We start from the raw sequence: 19,847 nt of genomic DNA, 5'->3' as shown, positions 1-19,847 counted from the left end.
ACAGCAGTTTCAGCTTTCCGTAATGAATTCACGGCCTAGGTGAAATGAGTTTGGTGGTCTCTGAATAGAACGCAGCAACACTGGCTGCTACCAACCTGGGACTGGACTGAACTAAGAATCTATAGTGTTTTATCTCCTACTGCCAGTCCCACAAGCCACCTGATCCCCTTGCACAATTATCCGACTCTTCCACTCCTAGTGGGATGGGCCTTCCTTTAGCTACAGATCTAATATAAACCATGTAATGTTGCCCTCTGCAGCTCTCAGCACATTCACTAGCAAGATTCCTCAGCCAGGAATTGGACAAAATATCCTTAATGTTTGTGGACCAAAACAAGCATCGCATCAGTGGGAAACTTGAAAGAAAAAACAATGTGTCTCAAATGAGGCAGAGAAAAGAGAAACAGGGAGGACACTTACCAGTGGGGGCTGCTGGCCCATGAGACCAGATCGGTAGCAGGTGCAGATGATGAAATCTATATGTAATTTCTAGGGGGCCAACTTCCTAACAGGGAACTCAACTCTTTTCCACTGAGGCTTGGGCCACTGTTTACTTTGATTAATTACACAGCTGCCAGATTAAAAAAAATAAAAATAAAAAGCAAGTGCCCTATAAGCACCCATGCTGAATGTGAGGCACACACATGCAGCTTCATTATCAGCAGCAGGGATTCTGAGCAACAGTCGCAGCAAAATTACGAGGGGCACCACACAGCTGACATGGCATGATAATCTGCTGGGCAAAAAATGACTTGCCCTCTGCTCAGCAAACCACATGCTGCACAGCAATTTCAGCTGCACAGACACACTCCCACTTTTAAAGGGAAACTGGTCTTTTGTCTTAAAAAACGAAAACAAAACAAGAAGATTCCGCAGTCCGTCCATCCCCCACACACATCCCATCTAATCCTTAAGACTTGCAGGCTCAAAATGGCGATCATGAATTACCCAAAGCCTGGATCCTGAGGATGTTGCTACAATAGAGAGGAAGTGCTGCATTTCCTCTTATTAGTGTTATGTCCTTTAAATCAGCCTACTAAGGATCCTGCATATACTTACATGTGTGTATAGTATTACCCACGTGTGTAGAGTTATGTATGCGTATAACTGTTTACAGCATCAGGACTTTAGACATGGCCTTAGCACTTTCATTGGCAATGTCCTGTTTTGCTGAAGGTCTACAGAGGACCAACTAACCCTGTGCAGAGTACCCCCGCCCTGCAGGCACTAAATCTCCTGGCAAACTGGGATGGATTCTTTGGGATACTTTTATATATATTTATATTTATATATATATATATATATATACACACACACACACACACATATACACACACACACATATATGTATACACACATACACAGGTACCTGCCCAAATATACATACACAGAAGTACCGCCCAAGATAATACCATCCAGCATTAAACCCAGGAATATCTCTAAGGAAGAAAGTTGTTGTTGCTAAGTAGGTTAGGCACATTTTTTTAAACTATTTTAAAATTGTCAAGACACTCCCCCTATCGAAGTCTAAATTATACATTCTAAATTATATATATTAATATCTAAAGTATATAATTATAAGAAATGGATATAATTATATTTTAAAACCACCACACTTTCACAAAAGGTATTTTTAAAAATAGGAACACTTTCTGCATGATTACAACACAACTTCTAGGTCTGCTGCCTCAAAGCTGGACAGCTCACAGAGGGAACTAGAGTCAACACATTCTATTTCCAGGACAGGAAGCTGCTAATGTATTACAGGGAATATCATTCACAATGAGGATGACAAACAAGGAAGTAAATACACTAGGGTCTTAATGCAGGGAAAACATTTTGACAGTCCTCCCACAAAAAGTGGCAAAACTGTGTTGCTATGAAACAAGCCAGTATAGAAAGAACTGTTAAAGCTCATACCAACAATGGAAAGTTTGGGGTTTTTTAATAAACAGAGCATTTAGCAAGCATCCCTGTAAATAAGAATTCCTGGCCAAAATGGTGATTAATAAAATTAACAGTTAAATTATCCCAGTCCAGTCCCTAGTGAACTTATGTCCACATCACAGCTGATGCTACTTGGTACTTTTGTAAGGCTCTGCAGAGAGACCAGAAATTAAAGGGCTATGGAGACGGAACTCTTCTCATTGCTAGGCTTTGTCTACACTCACCATTTTACCCACCATTGCTATCACTGGTACAGCTAGAGTTAGCACTGGTGTAAATGGTCTCTCCAGCTCAGGGGTGGAACACACAAAGGGGAGAAGGAATGAAGAAGCTTGTAGCTCCATTGCACATGCCAGGCACGTTTGATGGGTCTTCTGCTTGGTCAATCTCCAGGGCATTCGGTCCACCACATTGTAAGGTTTAAAATCAATAATTTTATAATTATGTATAGGAAAAAACAAATATTTTATAATGATCTACCAACTGTAACAAGGAAGTTTAATTAATCAGATACATCATGATTTAGTGGATGCACCTGAGGGCCAAGAAACCTTTATCTATGGACTCATACAGTCCTCATCAGAATATTATCTGAGCACCTGGCTCCTAATCTTGGCTCTACCCCTCATTTGCTGCGGGCAAGTAAATGGGGAGAGCAGCTCACGGGGATGTAAGAAATGATTAGTTGACATTGGCACCATGCTCTGACGATATAAAGCAAAGCACTATCTGAAAGTGCTAAGTATTAATGATGAGGAGTCAGTTTTAAATTGTAAAGGCAAATTTGAAAAAGTAAAAACATTCAGTGTAAAATAAAAGCTGCTTGCCTCTCCTTTTCCCCAGGCTGTTATCCATATCCCTAGCTACCAGCACAATCTCTCACAGCTACAGTTTAAGAGCCAATTTTTTAATTAGCTTAATCATGATTAGAAAAAACATTAAGATATGAACAGTTGCCAAATGAGGGCCTGATTCAGCAAAGCATTTACACGTTTAACTTTAAGCATGTGAGTAAAACCCTCCTTGTTTAGCAAAGCACTTAAGCATGTGCGTAAGTACTTTACTCAGCCAGGGCCTGAGAGACTAAGCAGCCCTTGCAAGGTCACTGTATCATAGGTAGGCTTTCATTGGGAATAAGCACCCAGAGGTATGGCTGTTTGCCTGCGTTGGATGCAAAACTCTTTCAGTCCACATGCAATATCTACAGATACATTAAGATTTATTCTTTGGCCAAGGAAGACTCCCCATCTCCCTAGTATGCCCAGCCGTGTTAGTCTGGATCTGTAAAAAGCAACAAGGAGACCTGTGGCACCTTATAGACTAACAGACAAAGTGGGTATTCACCCACAAAAGCTTATGCTCCAATACATCTGTTAGTCTACAAGGTGCCACAGGACTCTTTGTTGCTAGAGCAAGGGATCTCTAACTGGGGATGAGGACCCCTCAGGGGGTCGCGAAGTTATTACATGGGGGGTTGCAAGCTGTTAGCCTCCACCCCAAACCCCGCTTTGCCTCCATCATTTATAATGGTGTTGAACATATAAAAAAGTGTTTTTAATTTATAGGGGGGGGTCGCATTCAGAGGCTTGCTATATGAAAGGGGTCACCAGTACAGAAATCTGAGAACCACTGTGCAAGAGGATGTTCATCTATGCCAAGTTCCAGCCTGCTGAGGAATAAAATGTGCGAATTAAAAGCCTCCATAAATACAGGTTTTATGATGGAAATGGTGCACAACCCTGAACTACAGTGGTGCTACTAAGGAACAGCTATAATGAAATAGGCGAGAGAAGTAATCTCATTTATTTTATTGCTTTTTCATTTCTGCTGTACAGTTCAAAGCACTCCACAGAGCTGGCAGTCTACAGTACTCTAAGTGCTAGGGAACTGTTACAAATGTCTCATGAATATCCGGTGCCTGAATAAAGACAAAAATGTAAAATTAAATTAACAGAGATGGTAGATGAATTACAGGTACCCATACCCAAAATGCCAACTACTCCACACAAGTGTGGGGGATAACAGTGTATGTGTTGGTGCAAGTGCATGTTTTATTTTACTAGTCCCAGATCATGCAGTCCTTACTACTATGCCATATACCCTTCAGTCTGAGTTTGGCTTCAGTACAGGAATTATTGTTATCCATCACTCTGACAGGTCGGATTGATGATTTGGAAATTCCTCCCTGGTGGGACCGTAACTATTTATGGACCTTGTATACAGGTGCAGATGCAAATATTACAGTTTGGCTTCTCTTATACAAGAGGATCACAATAATTCTGTGTCTTGCGATAACACTTATTTTTCTGACTTTAAGCATCATAAGCAGCATGGCAGAAAGTTGATTAGCAAAAGCCCAATATGTGCTGCATGCTAGCAAGAGTATCCAAAATAAACAGCTCGCAATGAGCAATTTAGGATTTCCTTTACCATGTGAAAGGAGAGGCAAGGTAAAGAAGTGATTTGAATATGTCCTACCTCTGAGTTTAAAATAAGGATATTGTCAAACATTTCTCATTACTAGAATATAACCCGTGTTTATACCCTCTGAAAAGCAGCATCCAGTTAAGGGGTGTGTTTTGTGCATCAGGGAAATCAGGGTATTATGACAACAGACACAAAGCCTAAACATAGTGGGCCCAATTCTCCTCCCATTTAGACCAATTTTAATATTGGAGTTGCCTTCAATGGTTATTTTTAATTTACACCATTTAGAAGAAAATCAGAGCCAATTTATTTTGGACAAAAATCATTTCACATTGAAAATATAAAACATTTCAGATGTTAAGATTTGCAATGTGAAAATGGCTATTTGGTTTAAAAACCTTGCGGAGCAAGAATTCAGTCAAAATAGAAAAACTAAACATGAGATTTTAGTAATGACAACATTTTTGTTAACTCTTACACTATTCGCTATGACCCCAATTCAGCAACACACTTAACTTTATGCACCTGGTAGTCCTATTGAAGTCAAAGGGACTATTCACATGCTTAAAATTAAGTGCAAGGTTAAGTGTTTTGCTGAAACAGGACTCATGGCCAATATTTAGATGCAACAATTTCTCTCATTGTCTTCAATCTTATGATGTTGCAATAACACATTCTTTCCGCTTTTCCATCCCACAACCATGGAAATCTGACAGAGACCAAGGATGGAATAATCAGGAAACTTGTTGTTCAGTTCTCAGTGGAACACAGTTCTAATCTGAACACTACAGATGAGGGCCATAAGTAGCATCTGAGAGATGACTCTGTGGATGCCTGTTCCTGCATACGTATATAAGATTATCCTGAACATTAGTCAGCAGTTTTGGCTGCTAGGAAAAAAAAAACAAGAATATTTATAAATGCATTAAAATTAGTGTAGCTGTGGCAGTATTAGAATTTTAATAGCCTAAAAGCAAAGGAGTGGGGGGGAATGCATCAAAGAGTTTTAGGGGTTTTGTGTTGTATTAGAAAAGACAAAGCAAACATTTTTCCTTTAAACTTGTACTAAATATTTCCACAGGTAGCGCTGTTAACAGCATTGCAATGCCATGCTAATTATTATTTGTTTAGCACTGGCAACGTGCTAGGAACGGAACAGGATACAACATACAGTCCCGGCCACGGAGAGTTTAAAACAGAGCTAGCTAACAGCATCCCTTGCCTGGCATTTCTTACAAATACCTGTTCAACTGATGGAGACTAAAGAACTACAGGACTCGGTCAACCCATGTAAGACCAAAGTTATCTAACTTGCCTGACCAAGGCTGGCAGGCCTAAAATGGAACTTTTCAAACCTAAGTATCCTAAACAAAATCCAAACACAGCTCAGATCAGTGCTTGGGGATGTAACAAGGGAGGGTTATGTACCTGTATGGAGATTTCATGTTTGGGAACTGGATGTCCTGTTATAGCACTGATGTTTTGAAATTAGATGCCTTATTCAGGAAATATGAACAAAAAGCGCCTGGCCAGCTGCTGGTTCCCTGTGCAACTGTCCACATTAGAGCACTACCTTCCCCATGGTGAACTCAAAGCAAGGGGTTACGCGAACAAATACAGAGATAGCCCAGCTCATTCCTGCAGCTTTGGAACAAATGGTGAAATAGACTGGTAAAAATTAAAGAAGGATTAAAAACCCATTCTGAATTATGATGGGCAAAATCCTCCTTTCAGATCCACACGCAAGTACTCTGTCTCATCAGCCCACTTTCCTTATGGGTGTAGCTCACCCACTTACAGCAATGGCAGACGGAGAGCCTGGAATGCCCAGCTCAGTACGAGAGGAGAGTTAACTTTAAACAGTATTGGACTGAACTCTGCAGACCTCACCCAGGCAAAACTCCTGTGGACTTCAGTGAGAGTTTTATCTGAGTAGGGTCTCCATGGTTTCACCGATTCTTACTTTTTGCACAATCACCAAGTACATTACATGGTGTTCACATAATAAATAGTTATTGGTAACCATTTACTTATAATAGGGACAACAAGAAGAACAGCCAAGCTAAGAAAAGTAAGTAGTTAACTGTGTTCTTTTAATTACATGATTATTAGCAGAAGCCTCAACAAAGAGCAAAATGGATTATAGCAGTTTTGGTTTAATGCTGCCTTTAAAAAAATCATCATCACATGCCAAGGCTAAAAGGATTATCGTTCCAGCATGTGGTTCTCTCGTTCTGTCGGCCAAGCTCTGAGCTGCTAGTGCAGCTATCCTCCCTGTAGCTTTTCCCTCTGCTGTTCTGTTCAGCCACTACAGACACTAGCCTCCTTCAATAGAAATACAAAGACTGTGGGAAAGAATATTGTTCACCAACAATCAGAGGCTGGTACACGTGGTCTTTAGAAGGCACAATTTAGCTCTCTTCCAGTCTACAGCTGGATTTGGACTCCAATTTGTCTTCTTCTCTTCCTGTTTTTTTTCCTCTTTTATATTTAAAATTGCTTTGTGAATTTAGTGATAGTAGAAGCTGCCAGATTAAGAGCCCCGAAGAAGGATGATTGAAGCTAATCCCAAACCCCCACACCAGACACAACATATGAAGCACCAGCCACACAATGTATCTATCTAAGATACTACCATGGTCCTCAAGGACTATAGTATCTGAGCGCTTCACAATCTTTAATGTAATTATCCTTTACACCCTGTGAGGCAGTGCTGTACTAGTATCACCATTTTACAGAGGGGAATAGAGGAACAGAGAGTAAGTGACTTGCCCAGGGTCACCCAGGATGTCTGTAGCGGAGCAGGAATTGAGCCTGAGTCTCCCACAGCCCAAACTAGAGTTTGAATCACTGGACCATCCTTCCTTTCACAAGCTTCTCAGCATCACCCTGCCAACATGCTCACTGCTGCCTTGGAGGGTCCACTTCTATAGAGGAGGAGGGTAAGTTTGGACTTTATGGCTCATTCTATCCTTGGACTCTCAGCTGAGGACTATTAACAAGAGTTCCCAGCAGTGCCAAATGCAGGATGGTTTTTGTGACATGAATAGCTGAACACTGAGAGGTGGAATGAGAGCACCAGCTCATAGGCCATCATGCAGCGATCAGATGGAAACTTTCAAATCACTACAGACCAGGGCTGGTGACCAAAGAGGTAAAAGATTCTATATCCCATTAGTCATCCAATCTCCATCAGATTTTCACTTTCCTAAATTTGTGCTGCTATGAGAACCAGAAGCATAGAAATGAATGTCCCCCTTCCTCTCAGAGCAACTTCACTGAAATAGCTGGTTGCATTAGATGTAGTTAGATCTCTCACCATGAATGGTCCTAGTGTAGATATTCAAATATCTCCATTGCTGATAATGATATTTTCAAATGAAACATTACAATTCAGACTAACAGATTTTTAAAAATATCTTCCAATGATCATCATTACATGTATGCATGTATACATCACATTAGAAACCCACTGGAAAAAACAATTTGCCAAGATATTTTAAAACAGGATATTTATATAGCATGGATATATAATTTATAGTCATATATGATAAACAGACCCAGTCTTTGGAAAGTTAAGGTAGTACAGGCCCATAATGCAATATTCCCAAATAAGTCTAAGGGTTGTTTTTTTTTTTAAACTAGTACTACCTTCTCATTTGTACCTTTGTAACAGAGTCATACGATACTGTTTTAGGCTCACTAGACTCCCAGCATGCTGCGTAAAAGCAGTAGACCAACACTGGATAACAAACATCTTTAAATCACAAGTTGCTCAGCAGTATGGCAAAACCATTTCTAAAGATCTGAAGCAAGAACTATGACCTTTCATAAGAGGGGAGAGATACCAGGCTTTAACAATGTCTACTGAACTCAGACGACTGCTAAGCTACCTGGTAAGCAATATAGTTATCTATGATCAGGGGCGGCTCTAGGAATTGCGCCGCCCCAAGCAGGGCGGCACGCCGCGGGGGCGATCTGGCGGTCGCTGGACTCACGGCTCCAGTGGACCTCCAGCAGACGTGCCTGCGGAGGGTCCGCTGGTCCTGCATGCCTGCGGGAGGTCCGCCGGAGCCGCCTGCCGCCCCCTCCAGCACGCCGCCTAGCACGCACGCACGCGCTGGGCTGGGGGAGCCGCCCTGCCTATGATGTGCAGCCTATATGCAGTAATAGGAAATAAATGTATAATAAAGAAAACACAAGTTGTCTGATGGAGTTTAAACCAGTTCAACTCAGCACTTCCCTAAGGTATGGTTATAAAGTTCCTACACTCTTGATCCCGAAAGTCTTTCCCACATGGCTTCCAGTACTGATGAATATAAGCACAGATTCTGTGTGCCTGATTATAATATCAAAGTATTTATAGGAACAAGATTAGCAAGTATTTACCAGAATCTAACAGCCTTTTTACAAAAGGCTTTAGTCATTAACTACAATAAAGTACATTCTTTAATTCGTTGGGGGGGGGGAGGGGGAAGAAGCTAACTGACCAATCAATGAGCATATTGTAAAATGTATGAGAGTTAAAAAGACTGGCTATAACACAGATACAGTTAGTATCTGGAAAACACAATTCATAGAGAAGAAAAATGCTTCCACAAAACCTAATGTGACTTCACATTAAGTGTAAAACGCTCTAAGGCCAAATCCTGCCAATTCACACAAAAGCTGGTGCAATAGAATGTAGCTGGATATGCCAGAAGCTGGGAATGGGCGACAGGGGATGGATCACCTGATGATTACCTGTTCTGTTCATTCCCTCTGGGGCACCTGGCATTGGCCACTATCAGAAGACAGGAAACTAGGCTAGATGGACCTTTGGTCTGACCCAGTTTGGCCATTCTTATGTTCTTATAAAGCCCACCCCGTGTAAAAAATACTCTTCCATTGCAGGACAGGATGCCACTTCACATCACTAGTCTTTGTGCTGCAGAATGTTTCTTATTGCTCTTGTCTGCAGTAGCAATATAGTCTCACTGCTGCTGGCATGAACTTAATTGTATAGTGCTTCCTGAATTTTGATTCAGTCGCACCCATTACCCAATCAAACCACTCCCCTTGTGGTCCTGTTGCACATTCCTGCCATGTTTGCCAGGTGTATCTCATGATCACCATGGTATGGTTGGGTAACAAGTTATGCACACTGCTGTCTGAACAAAGAGCTGTGAGGCTATCTGCACCTTATTCTTTCCAGCACACAGTTCCTTCCACAGCCAAACCTATGTTACAATAATGTTGAGTTTAGCTCAACAAAAGGTGGAAAATAAAGGTCTAAAGCTGCCACTCTATGCTTTCTTCACTCATACTATAAGCACTGAGCACAGTCTCATTGCAGGGATGTTCCAATCAGGGATTAAATGATTTATTTTTAATATTACATCTATTAGTTTGTTAACTGCATAAGCTCTTTGGGATCCTTTGGGATCCTTCAGAATGAAATGCACTATGTACAAAGTAAGATACTACAGAAATCGTGAATAGGCGACAAGATAGATTGGCCTTTTTAATTCTTAAATGTCCTTGCATTTGAGAATTAATGTTGAACCTTTCCAATCTTGTTAGCACAGCTTGTGCTGTCCCGAAGTAAACTTGACTTTTAAATTTCAGTGGCAATGTATACATATGTATTTAACTAGTGTCAAGAGTGGAGTTGGCAGTTGTATGTTGTAGCGAAAGACCGCGTCGCTTCAGGATTATACAAATAATTAACACAAAAATGTGGTCAGACTTTACAATGATAGTTCATTTTTTATATCACTTTCTAAACTTAAACCTATGGCTCACTCTGTGTCACGGAGGTGTGCAATCTTCAAAGGATGTTGACCGCAAGAGTCAGAACTAGGATTCTAGTCCAGCCTCTACATCAGGGGTTCTCAAACTGGCGGTCATGAGGTTATTACATGGGGAGGTCACGAGCTGTCAGCCTCCACCCCAAACCCCGCTTTGCCTACAGCATTTATAATGGTGTTAAATATATTTAAAAAGTGTTTTTAATTTATAAGGGAGGGGGTCACACTCAGAGGCTTGCTGTGTGACCAATAAAAAAAGTTTGAGAACCACTGCACTACCTCAAACTAGGTGTGTCACCTTGGGCAAACCACTTAATCTCTCTTCAACTCAGTTTCCCCGTCTGTAATGGAGACAATGACAGTGACCTAATTCACATGGGTTTTGGGAGACTCAATTAACATTTTAAAACATTATCCTTAAATGAAAGGTGCTACAGAAATGCAAAGTACTACTCTTTAATTAGGAGGAGGTAAGAGATGACAATCATGATGATGAAGCAAGACTACTGCCATAGTCATCAATGGGAACAACAAAAGCTCATTTGTGACCTAATGGCAGAGCTATGAAGGTAACAGGACTTCCCCGAAACTTCACTAAAGAAGAGGATAAGGTCAGGTATCACCAAGACCTTTGGAATGCAACTCTGCAATGATGTCAGACTCACAGGTGATCTTTAATGGCTTCAGATTACCAGTTTCTCTCTCATTTCCTCATGATTTCCCTTCCTTATAGCTGCAACACCAACAGACCTTTTAAAAGAATAAAATTCTATTTCATGCAAAATCATCGGATCAGCCATAACCCAGGTTTTCAGTATGCTTCATGATATTTTAAGACAGAATTTCAGAAAGTGATTTCCCTTAAAGTCAGTACTGTTCAGTACAGTGATAATCAAGTTTTTCCATATCAGGAACCACTCCAGGAAACACCCTCCCATCTAGCTGAGACCCTCCCCTTCTATTTATCACTATGGAAAGGGTAGCTGGCTGCGATCTTGACACGTGTTACCCCCACGTTTAGAACCCTGGTTTAGTGTGTACGTGTAGAATGTTATAGAAGATCCATCATCACCTGTACAGTAGTTTCCTTTAAACTTTTGGGATAAACTTTCTTAAACAGCAGGAAAAAAAACAAAAACACACCACTCCACAGCAGTGGTCCAGATCCACCTCACAAGTGTACCACTAGTTCCTACAGACTTCAAAAGGGAGTTTTGAGTGCCCAAGGTTTGCAACATTGTGTCATAAACTGCAGTTTACTGAATAGAGCACTGAACTGGGACCCAAGGCACCTGGGTTCTATTCCTGGTTCTGCTACTCACCTGCTGAGTGGCCCTTGGCAAATCACTTCACCTCTATGCCTCAGTTTCCCATCTGTAAAATGGGAATGATACTGACCTCCTTTGTAAAATGTTTCGAGACCTAGTCACATAAAGCACTATTTAAGAGCTAGGTATTGCTACCTCTGGCCACATGAAAGACCTGCTAGAATTTGCAAGCTACATGGAAACACATACTATCTTGACTCATTTCAAGATCACCGGTACGATGAAACCAAAACTAACCAAGAAGAAACTGAGTGTGTGACTCAACATCCCCCCTCAAAAATTGCAAGAATACCAAAGAACTCAACTCACTATACTCAGTCTGATTGTGCCTAGGCAGAACAGTATAAACACAAGGAAATAAAAACACCACATTTTTGTTTGAGTCCATCACAGCCTTGAGGTGCAAGAAGTGCTAGGGATGGAGAGTTTTCTCTCTCTCTCTCACTTAAAATCTCCTTGCATTGATGGAATTCATGTTCTTTAATTTCTATGTGGTCAATTAGAAGTATATGAAGACTATGTTGAGATTCACATTTTAAATATACTCTACATATTTACCCAATTGTTTATTGTATAAATACATATTTGCAAAACTTTAAACGATGTGTCTTAGATTATCACACCCATTATAGGCTATCTGGTTACTAAGTGAAAATATAGGGTCTTCCTTCAAAGCCAAAGATTTTACATTATTCTTTCTAGGTAAAAAGAGGAATAATCTGAGCCAGAAACTAATTCCAGTCTGACATCAACTCTATGGCCTAAAGTAAATCGCAGCTTCTGACTCAGTTTCCCCTTCTGTAATGGAAATGCTTGACTCTCTTCATCGTATTGCAATAATTAATGTATATAAAGTGCTTTGAAGATTTAAAGAGCTACAAGCACTAATTATTACCTGGCTTGAGAGACAAACTGGATTTTTGACCTACTAACTGGATTCATATACAAATATTTGTCACACTATTATGTAGTGCGTACCAGGGGTCTAAAATACTAACATGTAGGTTTCCTTATAAAATAACTTATGGAAAATAGTTTTTGAAGTCAGTAGCCCACACCATTTTTATTACCTCAGCTGTTTTATTGGATTGAATTAAAATATTTCATGTTCTGAATTAGCAACTTGCAAAATGTCATTTTGAAAAACAAATATCAAGTTAGAATACACCTGAAAAGCAGGGAAACTTTTTGCATTTTTGTATCTTAAAAAAAACCTCCAAAACTCAGATAAGCAAAATCTGTCTCTTAAGCTAAAATGTTTATGTCAAGTACAAGACAACAGCTAAATTTTACATCTGAGTTATCACTCAGCCCCTTCAAAATTAGGGGTCACTGCTGGAAATGATGAAAACCTTAGGGTCAAATACAGTGGTCAGCTTGCATTTACACACTCTGTTTGGACAGACATTTCCTGGCCTTCCCACAAATGAAGATACTCAATTTCTCCCTGTCAGAGGACCCCTTCCCTTTTTTCCTGCTGCCAGAAAAATCAGAATCGATGTCTCTTTACTGATCTACTGTAACAAATGGGTGAATATAATAACGAGCTCCCCCCTTTTTTCCTTTCAGTTCTACCTAGGGAAAACTAGTTTCCTGCAAAATAAGCAAAACCCTCAGTGCTTTTCAGCCTGCATCTTCTGTATCAGAGGGATTTCCATTTTCTGTGCACAGAAATTACAGGAAATCACAGTGACATAAGAATAACCTGATATCTTTTGGCCTAATCCTGCAAGATACTGAGGATGATCAATGTCTTGCAGGATTGGGATATTAATTGTCAAACAGAAGGAAATCTCTTTTTAAAAAAAACAAGGTAGCGTAACAACTAACTTCCATATCTAAACACACACAGTAAAATTTGAATTAATCTTGGGTCCAAACTACAACATATTTTCCCAGTCACCTCCAAACTTACACTGTTTTAAGGAAGTCTAAACAAACACAAAGATTTTTTTTATTACTGTACATCTGGGTTTTTAAACATTAGGAATGCATGTATATATAGATATTTATACATGCACAAACCCTATTTATAGCTCTGAAGATAGGATTATCAATATGGAAGACATTAAAATAAATATGATAGTATGTGTGTCAGTTTAATACCAACACGCCTACTACATACCTAATTACACAGAGTTCAATAAGCATTTTCCTCCCTGCTGTTACTGCCTGACAAGAATAAATGAAGAGTCCCTCTAGGGGCTATACAGTAAATATTTTAAGACATATTTGTTCCTAAACCAGGCTTCACAATAGTACTGATTGCTTGGGCACAAACTGCAGACTGCCTTTCATGCGATACAGCATGTAAAATGTATCTGTGAGGGAGCGCACAATTTTGAAATGTTTATCATCCCAGGGAAATACATGCTTTACAAAATACACTGCGGCTGTATCACTGCTCCTGCATGTCATTCTATTACAAGCAAGCAAAATCCTAAGCCATTCTCTTGTTCTGTTGTGTAACCTATTAGGGAATTCTGCACACAATTATTCTCTGCACATAAAGAATCCTCTCTGATTAAGAAGAGAAGGGTGGCTTTCCCCTCCTCCTCCCACCATGAAATTACAGGTTTTCAATGACCCACCAAAAACAAAGCAGAGGTGATTTGCTTCTGTGTGGTTTTTCCAAAGAAACAGGCAAGTAAATGCAATTCCAAGCCCCACATTTCAAAGTGCATTTTATCTGTCCGACAGCAGCTGCACCTGTCACCCAGGGCATTTTGTGTTATTCATGAATTTGTCAGCATTTCCCCCCATCAATCCATGGTTTTACACACTGTGTGTGCATTGTCAGGAGGACAACAGCTTTCTTTAATGATTGAACATTTATGCTATCACTAAACCAAAGGAAAGAGTAATTTTTAGTTTCTACAGATATGTCCAATTAAGATAGCATAGGCAATAATAAGAGAGAATCAGCACAACAGGAGCTAATTACAACATATGGACCAGCTTTCATCTAGTGCTAAATTACTATAACTGAGCCATCATGAAACTGGGATTTAATTGTTTATCATACTATTTGTCTTCTGATCTGTACTGGGAGAGATGAACCTCCCTGTGTCACTGCTTATACATGTCCTGCATAGTAAAGGATACAGAGTTTGTACAGAAGGCAATTGTATTGTAAGCATTTTCTTCCTATCCACTAGACAAGGAGGAGAGATTCCTGGTTTGCATCCTAATAGAATCGATTCCCTCCCTTTGGAAAGCATGCCTCCTGTGTCCCCAAGCATCACACATTTGCAATACAAATGGCTCCTTGCTTCCAGGTGCTCTCAGCACCCTGCTGGGAGGGACGGTCACAAACCAGATCTCCTGGGAGTTTATCCTTTTGTATATTGCCATATAGCCCCAGAGCTGCGTTTCCAGGAGCTGTGCTAACAGCCTGCGGTGGATGCTGAGCGGATGGAAGGCAGAACAGCTGGGGAGAGGGAGGAAAGGGGTGGACAAATGGAAAAGCAGAGGGGTGAATGGAAGGGGCGGAGGGCTAGGAGGGGAGCACGGAGGGAGAGAGAAATAGGAATGAGCGGGGAAGGACCAGGGCAGCGGGGAAGGACCAGGGCAGCGGGGTGGCCAGCCTGGAGAAGCAGAGGGGTGCACGGGGGGACCAGGCAGCCGGGCGGCGAGCTGGGGGGCCGGGGCCCTGCCCCTTACCTGCCACCGTGTACCTGTCCAGGTAGTTGAGCACGTTGCCCACGCTGAGGATGCCGGCGGCCGCCACCCGGGCCCGGCCCAGGCTGGGGGGCTTGGGGCGGGGGGCCGGGCGCTCGGGGCTCTTGCCCGCGGGCGGGGGGTTCATGCTGCCCGACAGGGTCTGCACCTCGCCCTCGGCGCTCCGGCCGCAGCAGCCCCGCTCGCCCTCCTCCTCCTCCTCCTCGTCCCCCGCTCGGAGCCGCCCGCTGCAGCCCGGGCTGCCGGCCGCGGAGCCGCCGCCGCTCTCCAGGCACATCATGGGCTGCGGGCGGCAGCCGGGCAGGGAGGAGCCCGCTTGCTCCGCAGCGCGGCCGGGCAGAGACGCCAGCGGTGCAGGCTCAGCGCCGCATCCCGCAGCCGGCTCAGCAGCAGCCGCCTCCTGCCTGCGGGACCGGCCGCTGCCAGCCTCTGACAGCGGGGCGTGAGCGGGCGGCCCCGCAGCCAGGCTCCGCCTCCGCCCGCCCGCCCGCAGCGCGCCCCGCCTGACAGGAGCCCCGCGCGCACCTGGGCGCCGCGCCTCAGAGCGCCCCGCACCCTGCCCGAGGGGACCCGGATCCCCAGCGCCCCGCCCGGCTGCCCCGATAGGGGACCTGCGTCCCCCGCACCTTGCCCGGCTCCCCAGCACCCTGTCCGAGGGGATCCGCGTCCCCCGCACCCTGCCAGGCTCCCCGAGGGGAAACACGCCTCCCCAGCACCCCGCACAGTTCCTCCTGCACCCTGCCCGGCTGCCCCCCCCTCTCGAGAGGGGACCCGCGTGCCCCACGCCCCGCACCCTGCCCGGCTCCCCAGCACCCCGCACAGTTCCTCCTGCACCCTGCCCGGCTGCCCCGAGAGGGGATCCGCGTCCCCCGTGCCCCCCGCACCCTGCCCAGCTCCCTCGAGGGGAAACACGGATCCCCAGTACCCTGCACAGTTCCTCCGAGGGGGGACCCGTGCCCCGCACCCCGCCCGGCTCCCCCAAGGGGAAATGCATCCCCAGCACACAGCCTGCCCCGCACAAGCAACCTCCCGCAGTTACGCACCCAGGGAACCCATCCTCCCATATCGCACTGGGGAGCCCCATGGACAGTGGAGCAGTCCCAGTGCCTACCCTGGACAGAGGGCCTCCACTGCCACCCCCCAGCACTCGCCAGCCAGTGCTTTACCCATTCCAGCCCTACCTGGAGTCCCATACTCCCCCTCTCTTTTCACTGCCTCTCTGATACATGGTGGAACATCCTCCGACCTCCACCCACCACCCTACTGCACAGCCCAGAAAGGGGCCCTTCCACCCAAGGCCCACCACACTGCTCAGAAGTGATCCTCCTCCCCACAGCCGCATGCACCCCTGGGGCTGGCCTTTCATGTCAGCGTGCAGACCTCTCCCCAGAGGCACAGGCTCCCTGCAGGCACACCAAGGCTGGATAACCATGCACACGGACCCACAGAGATCCGCACCTGTCTACAGGATTAAAACTTTAACAGAGTGGAAGTCACTGCCTGTTCATGGGGGCTTAAGGTCATTCTTAGATTTGGGATCCAACAGTTTCAGATTCCTGGAAGGTGGGTTCAGATGCTCTCAAGGGAGGCATGTTGTGCATTATTACCTCCACTTTTACAGCCTGGAGACTAAGGTAGGGATGGCCCAATAGACTCAGCCCCTGTACCTTCGGTCATCATTTTACACCCTTACACAGCAGGTGTAAAACACTACCAAATCATGGATAGCATGTTACAGCCTGTTGGCTAAAAGCACTGGTTCTTAGTGCAGGGCAATGGTGATCCTACAATGAGCATCACAGAGGTGCCTGAACCCAACTGATGCCCACAGACTGTAGTAGGGTTCATCTTGCGCACAGGAGGCCACACACAGAGCTCTCATTGCTCAATTAGGGCCCAAGGTCACAGACAAAGTCATGGCAGGGCTAGAAATGGAATAGCAGAGTCCTAACTTCCTGCTCTAGCTCCAGACAACACTCCCACCCCAAAGAAGTTGGTTTTGGAACAATTCCGTCAAAGCATCTGAAAACTGCTCAAATATTCCACCTGCTGAAAATCAACAACACACAATTTTTACCCACATTCTCCCCAAAGATTAATCTCTGCACTAAGAACAAACAAGAGAAAATTCAGCTCAAAAAGTAAAGAGGTAGAAGTGTTCAGAATGAAAGTTCATGTACGCATAGCACAGTGCTGAACACAAATAGCCACCAGAATACAGGACAGCTGATGAGCTACCATGGAGCTGCCAAGGAGAAGTGGGTTTCCAATCAAGAGCCTTCTTACCCACACTGAACCTGCTACAACATGGGAGTGAGAATCATCATATTCAGGACATACTTGAAATAAATGTATTTATAAATCATCTGCCGTGCCCTAAGCAAACTGGGGCAGTGGGTGCTTCTCTGGGAAGAGCACAGGAGTAGTGTTTGTGTTAATAGGTACAGCTTTGTCACACCCATTCACTGACAGGTGGAACTAGAGTAATCAGCAGCTAAGTTGTACTTACCCCAGAGTTGGGCTAAGTCAGTACTCTGATGAGACTCATAGAATTTAAGGTCAGAAGGGACCATCATGATCATCTAGTCTCACCTGAAACTCACCTACACACTCCTGCAATAGACACTCCAAAGGAAACCTCAGGCTGCTGCAGCAGACGGATGGCATAACAGATAGCACTTTTCCATCTGAGTCAGTGTTTGAATCAATTCCTCTTAGGTGACACGCTTAAGACACAAACAGAATATGACTGGCCACTAAGGCAGCAGTGGCCAACCTGAGCCTGAGAAGGAGCCAGAATTTACCACTGTACATTACCAAAGAGCCACAGTAATACATCATCAGTCCCCTTAACTGCCCCCCCCAGCACCTCCTGCCTGCCAGCAGCCCTGAGGATCAGCACTTCCCTCTCCCTCCCCGTGCCTCCTGCTTACCATGATCAGCTGTTTTGCAGTGTATAGGAGGCTCTGGGATGGAGGGGAGAGGAGCCAGGGTGCAGCAGGGCAGGGGGAGGGGGCAGGAGCCTTGGGGTAAGGGGTGGAGTAGGGGCAGGGCCTGGGGTTGAGCAGTGGAAAGTTGGCACCTGTAGCTCCAGCCCTGGAGTCAGCACCTATGCAAGGAGCTGCATATTAACTCCTGAAGAGCCACAGGTTGGCCACCCCTGCACTAGGGGGTCTTTAAAAAGATGCCATGGGTGCTAAGGGTTAGCCCCAGTGTCCTACTCAACTTCCAGTAGAGCTAAGTATGTACCCTTAAATTGCTCTTGTAGCTTCAACTTGGTGCCATATTTTTTCTTCATTTCCTGTTCCAAACAGTTGGGCTATCTGGTATTAAATAGCTACCATATTTTATCCAGTAAGTGCCTGCAATCTAACAGTGGAGGCAGTGACTGAGCATGTAGTAGAGAATTTATCTGTAGTATAGTAGAGTTTATAGGCCATAATTCAGATCAGAGCCCCACTGTGCTAGATGCTGTACATACAAGTAGTGCCTCCCCGGAAAAGCACACAAAGGGTGTGAGGAGAGGCAGAGGAACAGAGAGAGGTGAAGTGATTTGCCTGATTAACCTCTACTCCTGACTCTTACTCCAGACCCCTCTCCACTACAAGCAGGCTCTCTCTCACTTGGGAAGAGCTTTAGGGTACATCTATGCTGTGATTAAAAACCTGCAGCACAGCTGCAGCTGGCTCAGGTCAGCTGAGTCGGGCTCACAGGTCTCAGGCTGCAGGGCTATAAAATTGCAGTGTAGACATTTGGGCTCTGGCTGGAGCCTGAGCTTGAATCTGAATGTCTACACTGCAATTTTATAGTCCTTGTAAGAGAAACGATAAACCAAGGCCTCAATGTGTCCACACATTCCAGAATTGAAAACAGCAACCTGTTCTTCCCCCTCTCCTCCCCCTTTTATCCAGACTTCTATCATGTGGAATCAGCCTGTACTAAACTAAAACACTAACAAAGTCCAAAAGACAACATGACAAAAGGTCTCACAATATGCTCAGTATCAAAATAAATGTTTCAATCTATTTCCTAATATGTGAGAGAGAAACCTGCACAAAGGATGCTACAATCAGTTTTCTCTGTGTCTATTCAGACTATGCCTCTACCCCTATATAACACTGTCCTCGGGAAAAAATCTATTGCATTATAGGTGAAACCGCATTATATTGAACTTGCTTTGATCCGCCAGACCACGCAGCCCCGCCCCTCCGGAGCTCTGTTTTACCGCGTTATATTCGATTTCGTGTTATATTGGGTCGCGTTATATCGGGGTAGAGGTGTATCTCCTTGCTAAAGTTCATATACATATAAAAAATCTTTTTACAAACAAAATGTATAGACTTGGGTGTAGAGAATATAGTAATTGTTCACATATTAGTAAATCTAAAAATGTATAAAATTTAAGTGTGGCAATTGTGAAGAAGTCATTATTAGTAAAAATTAGCAGCCTTGTTGCATTGCTAGTGTTTTCTAGTATCTAGGACAATACTTAATACAAGCTAGATATTCTAACCCTGTGGAGTTAGGATATTAATTGTATAATGAATCTAGAAGTTATTTAAAATTAGAATCAAATTGGGAATAATTTCTTCCTGCATTTGGAAGTGGAATGGAATAAAACTCTCCTCAAATTAAAGTTAAAAGTCAGAAGAAAAAATAATAAAGCTTCCAGAAG

General features: G+C 43.8%; 1 protein-coding gene across 3 annotated transcripts in view; it reads right to left on the bottom strand.

Moving 5' to 3' along the window:
- LOC120387292 (protein spinster homolog 2-like) overlaps nucleotides 1-17,854 on the bottom strand; it is a 155,143-nt gene extending 137,289 nt beyond the window's left edge. For 2 of the 3 annotated variants that reach the window (XR_005590107.1, XM_039507783.1), the window contains exon 1: nucleotides 15,155-15,452. Coding sequence is in view for 1 of the 3 variants with exons in the window: in XM_039507783.1 (XP_039363717.1) it covers nucleotides 15,155-15,452 (298 nt within the window). In the remaining 2 variants the exon portion in view is untranslated. Of the gene's footprint in view, nucleotides 1-15,154; nucleotides 15,453-17,775 lie in introns of those variants that run through there. The other variant, XR_005590108.1, reaches the window with a different exon arrangement.
- Between the last annotated feature and the right edge of the window lie 1,993 nt (nucleotides 17,855-19,847).

Source organism: Mauremys reevesii, linkage group 20, assembly GCF_016161935.1.
Source record: "Mauremys reevesii isolate NIE-2019 linkage group 20, ASM1616193v1, whole genome shotgun sequence".
In the NCBI taxonomy this organism is placed as follows: Eukaryota; Metazoa; Chordata; order Testudines; family Geoemydidae; genus Mauremys; species Mauremys reevesii.
Note: the sequence above shows the minus strand (reverse complement) of the source record. Positions and strands in the feature narration are given on the sequence as shown.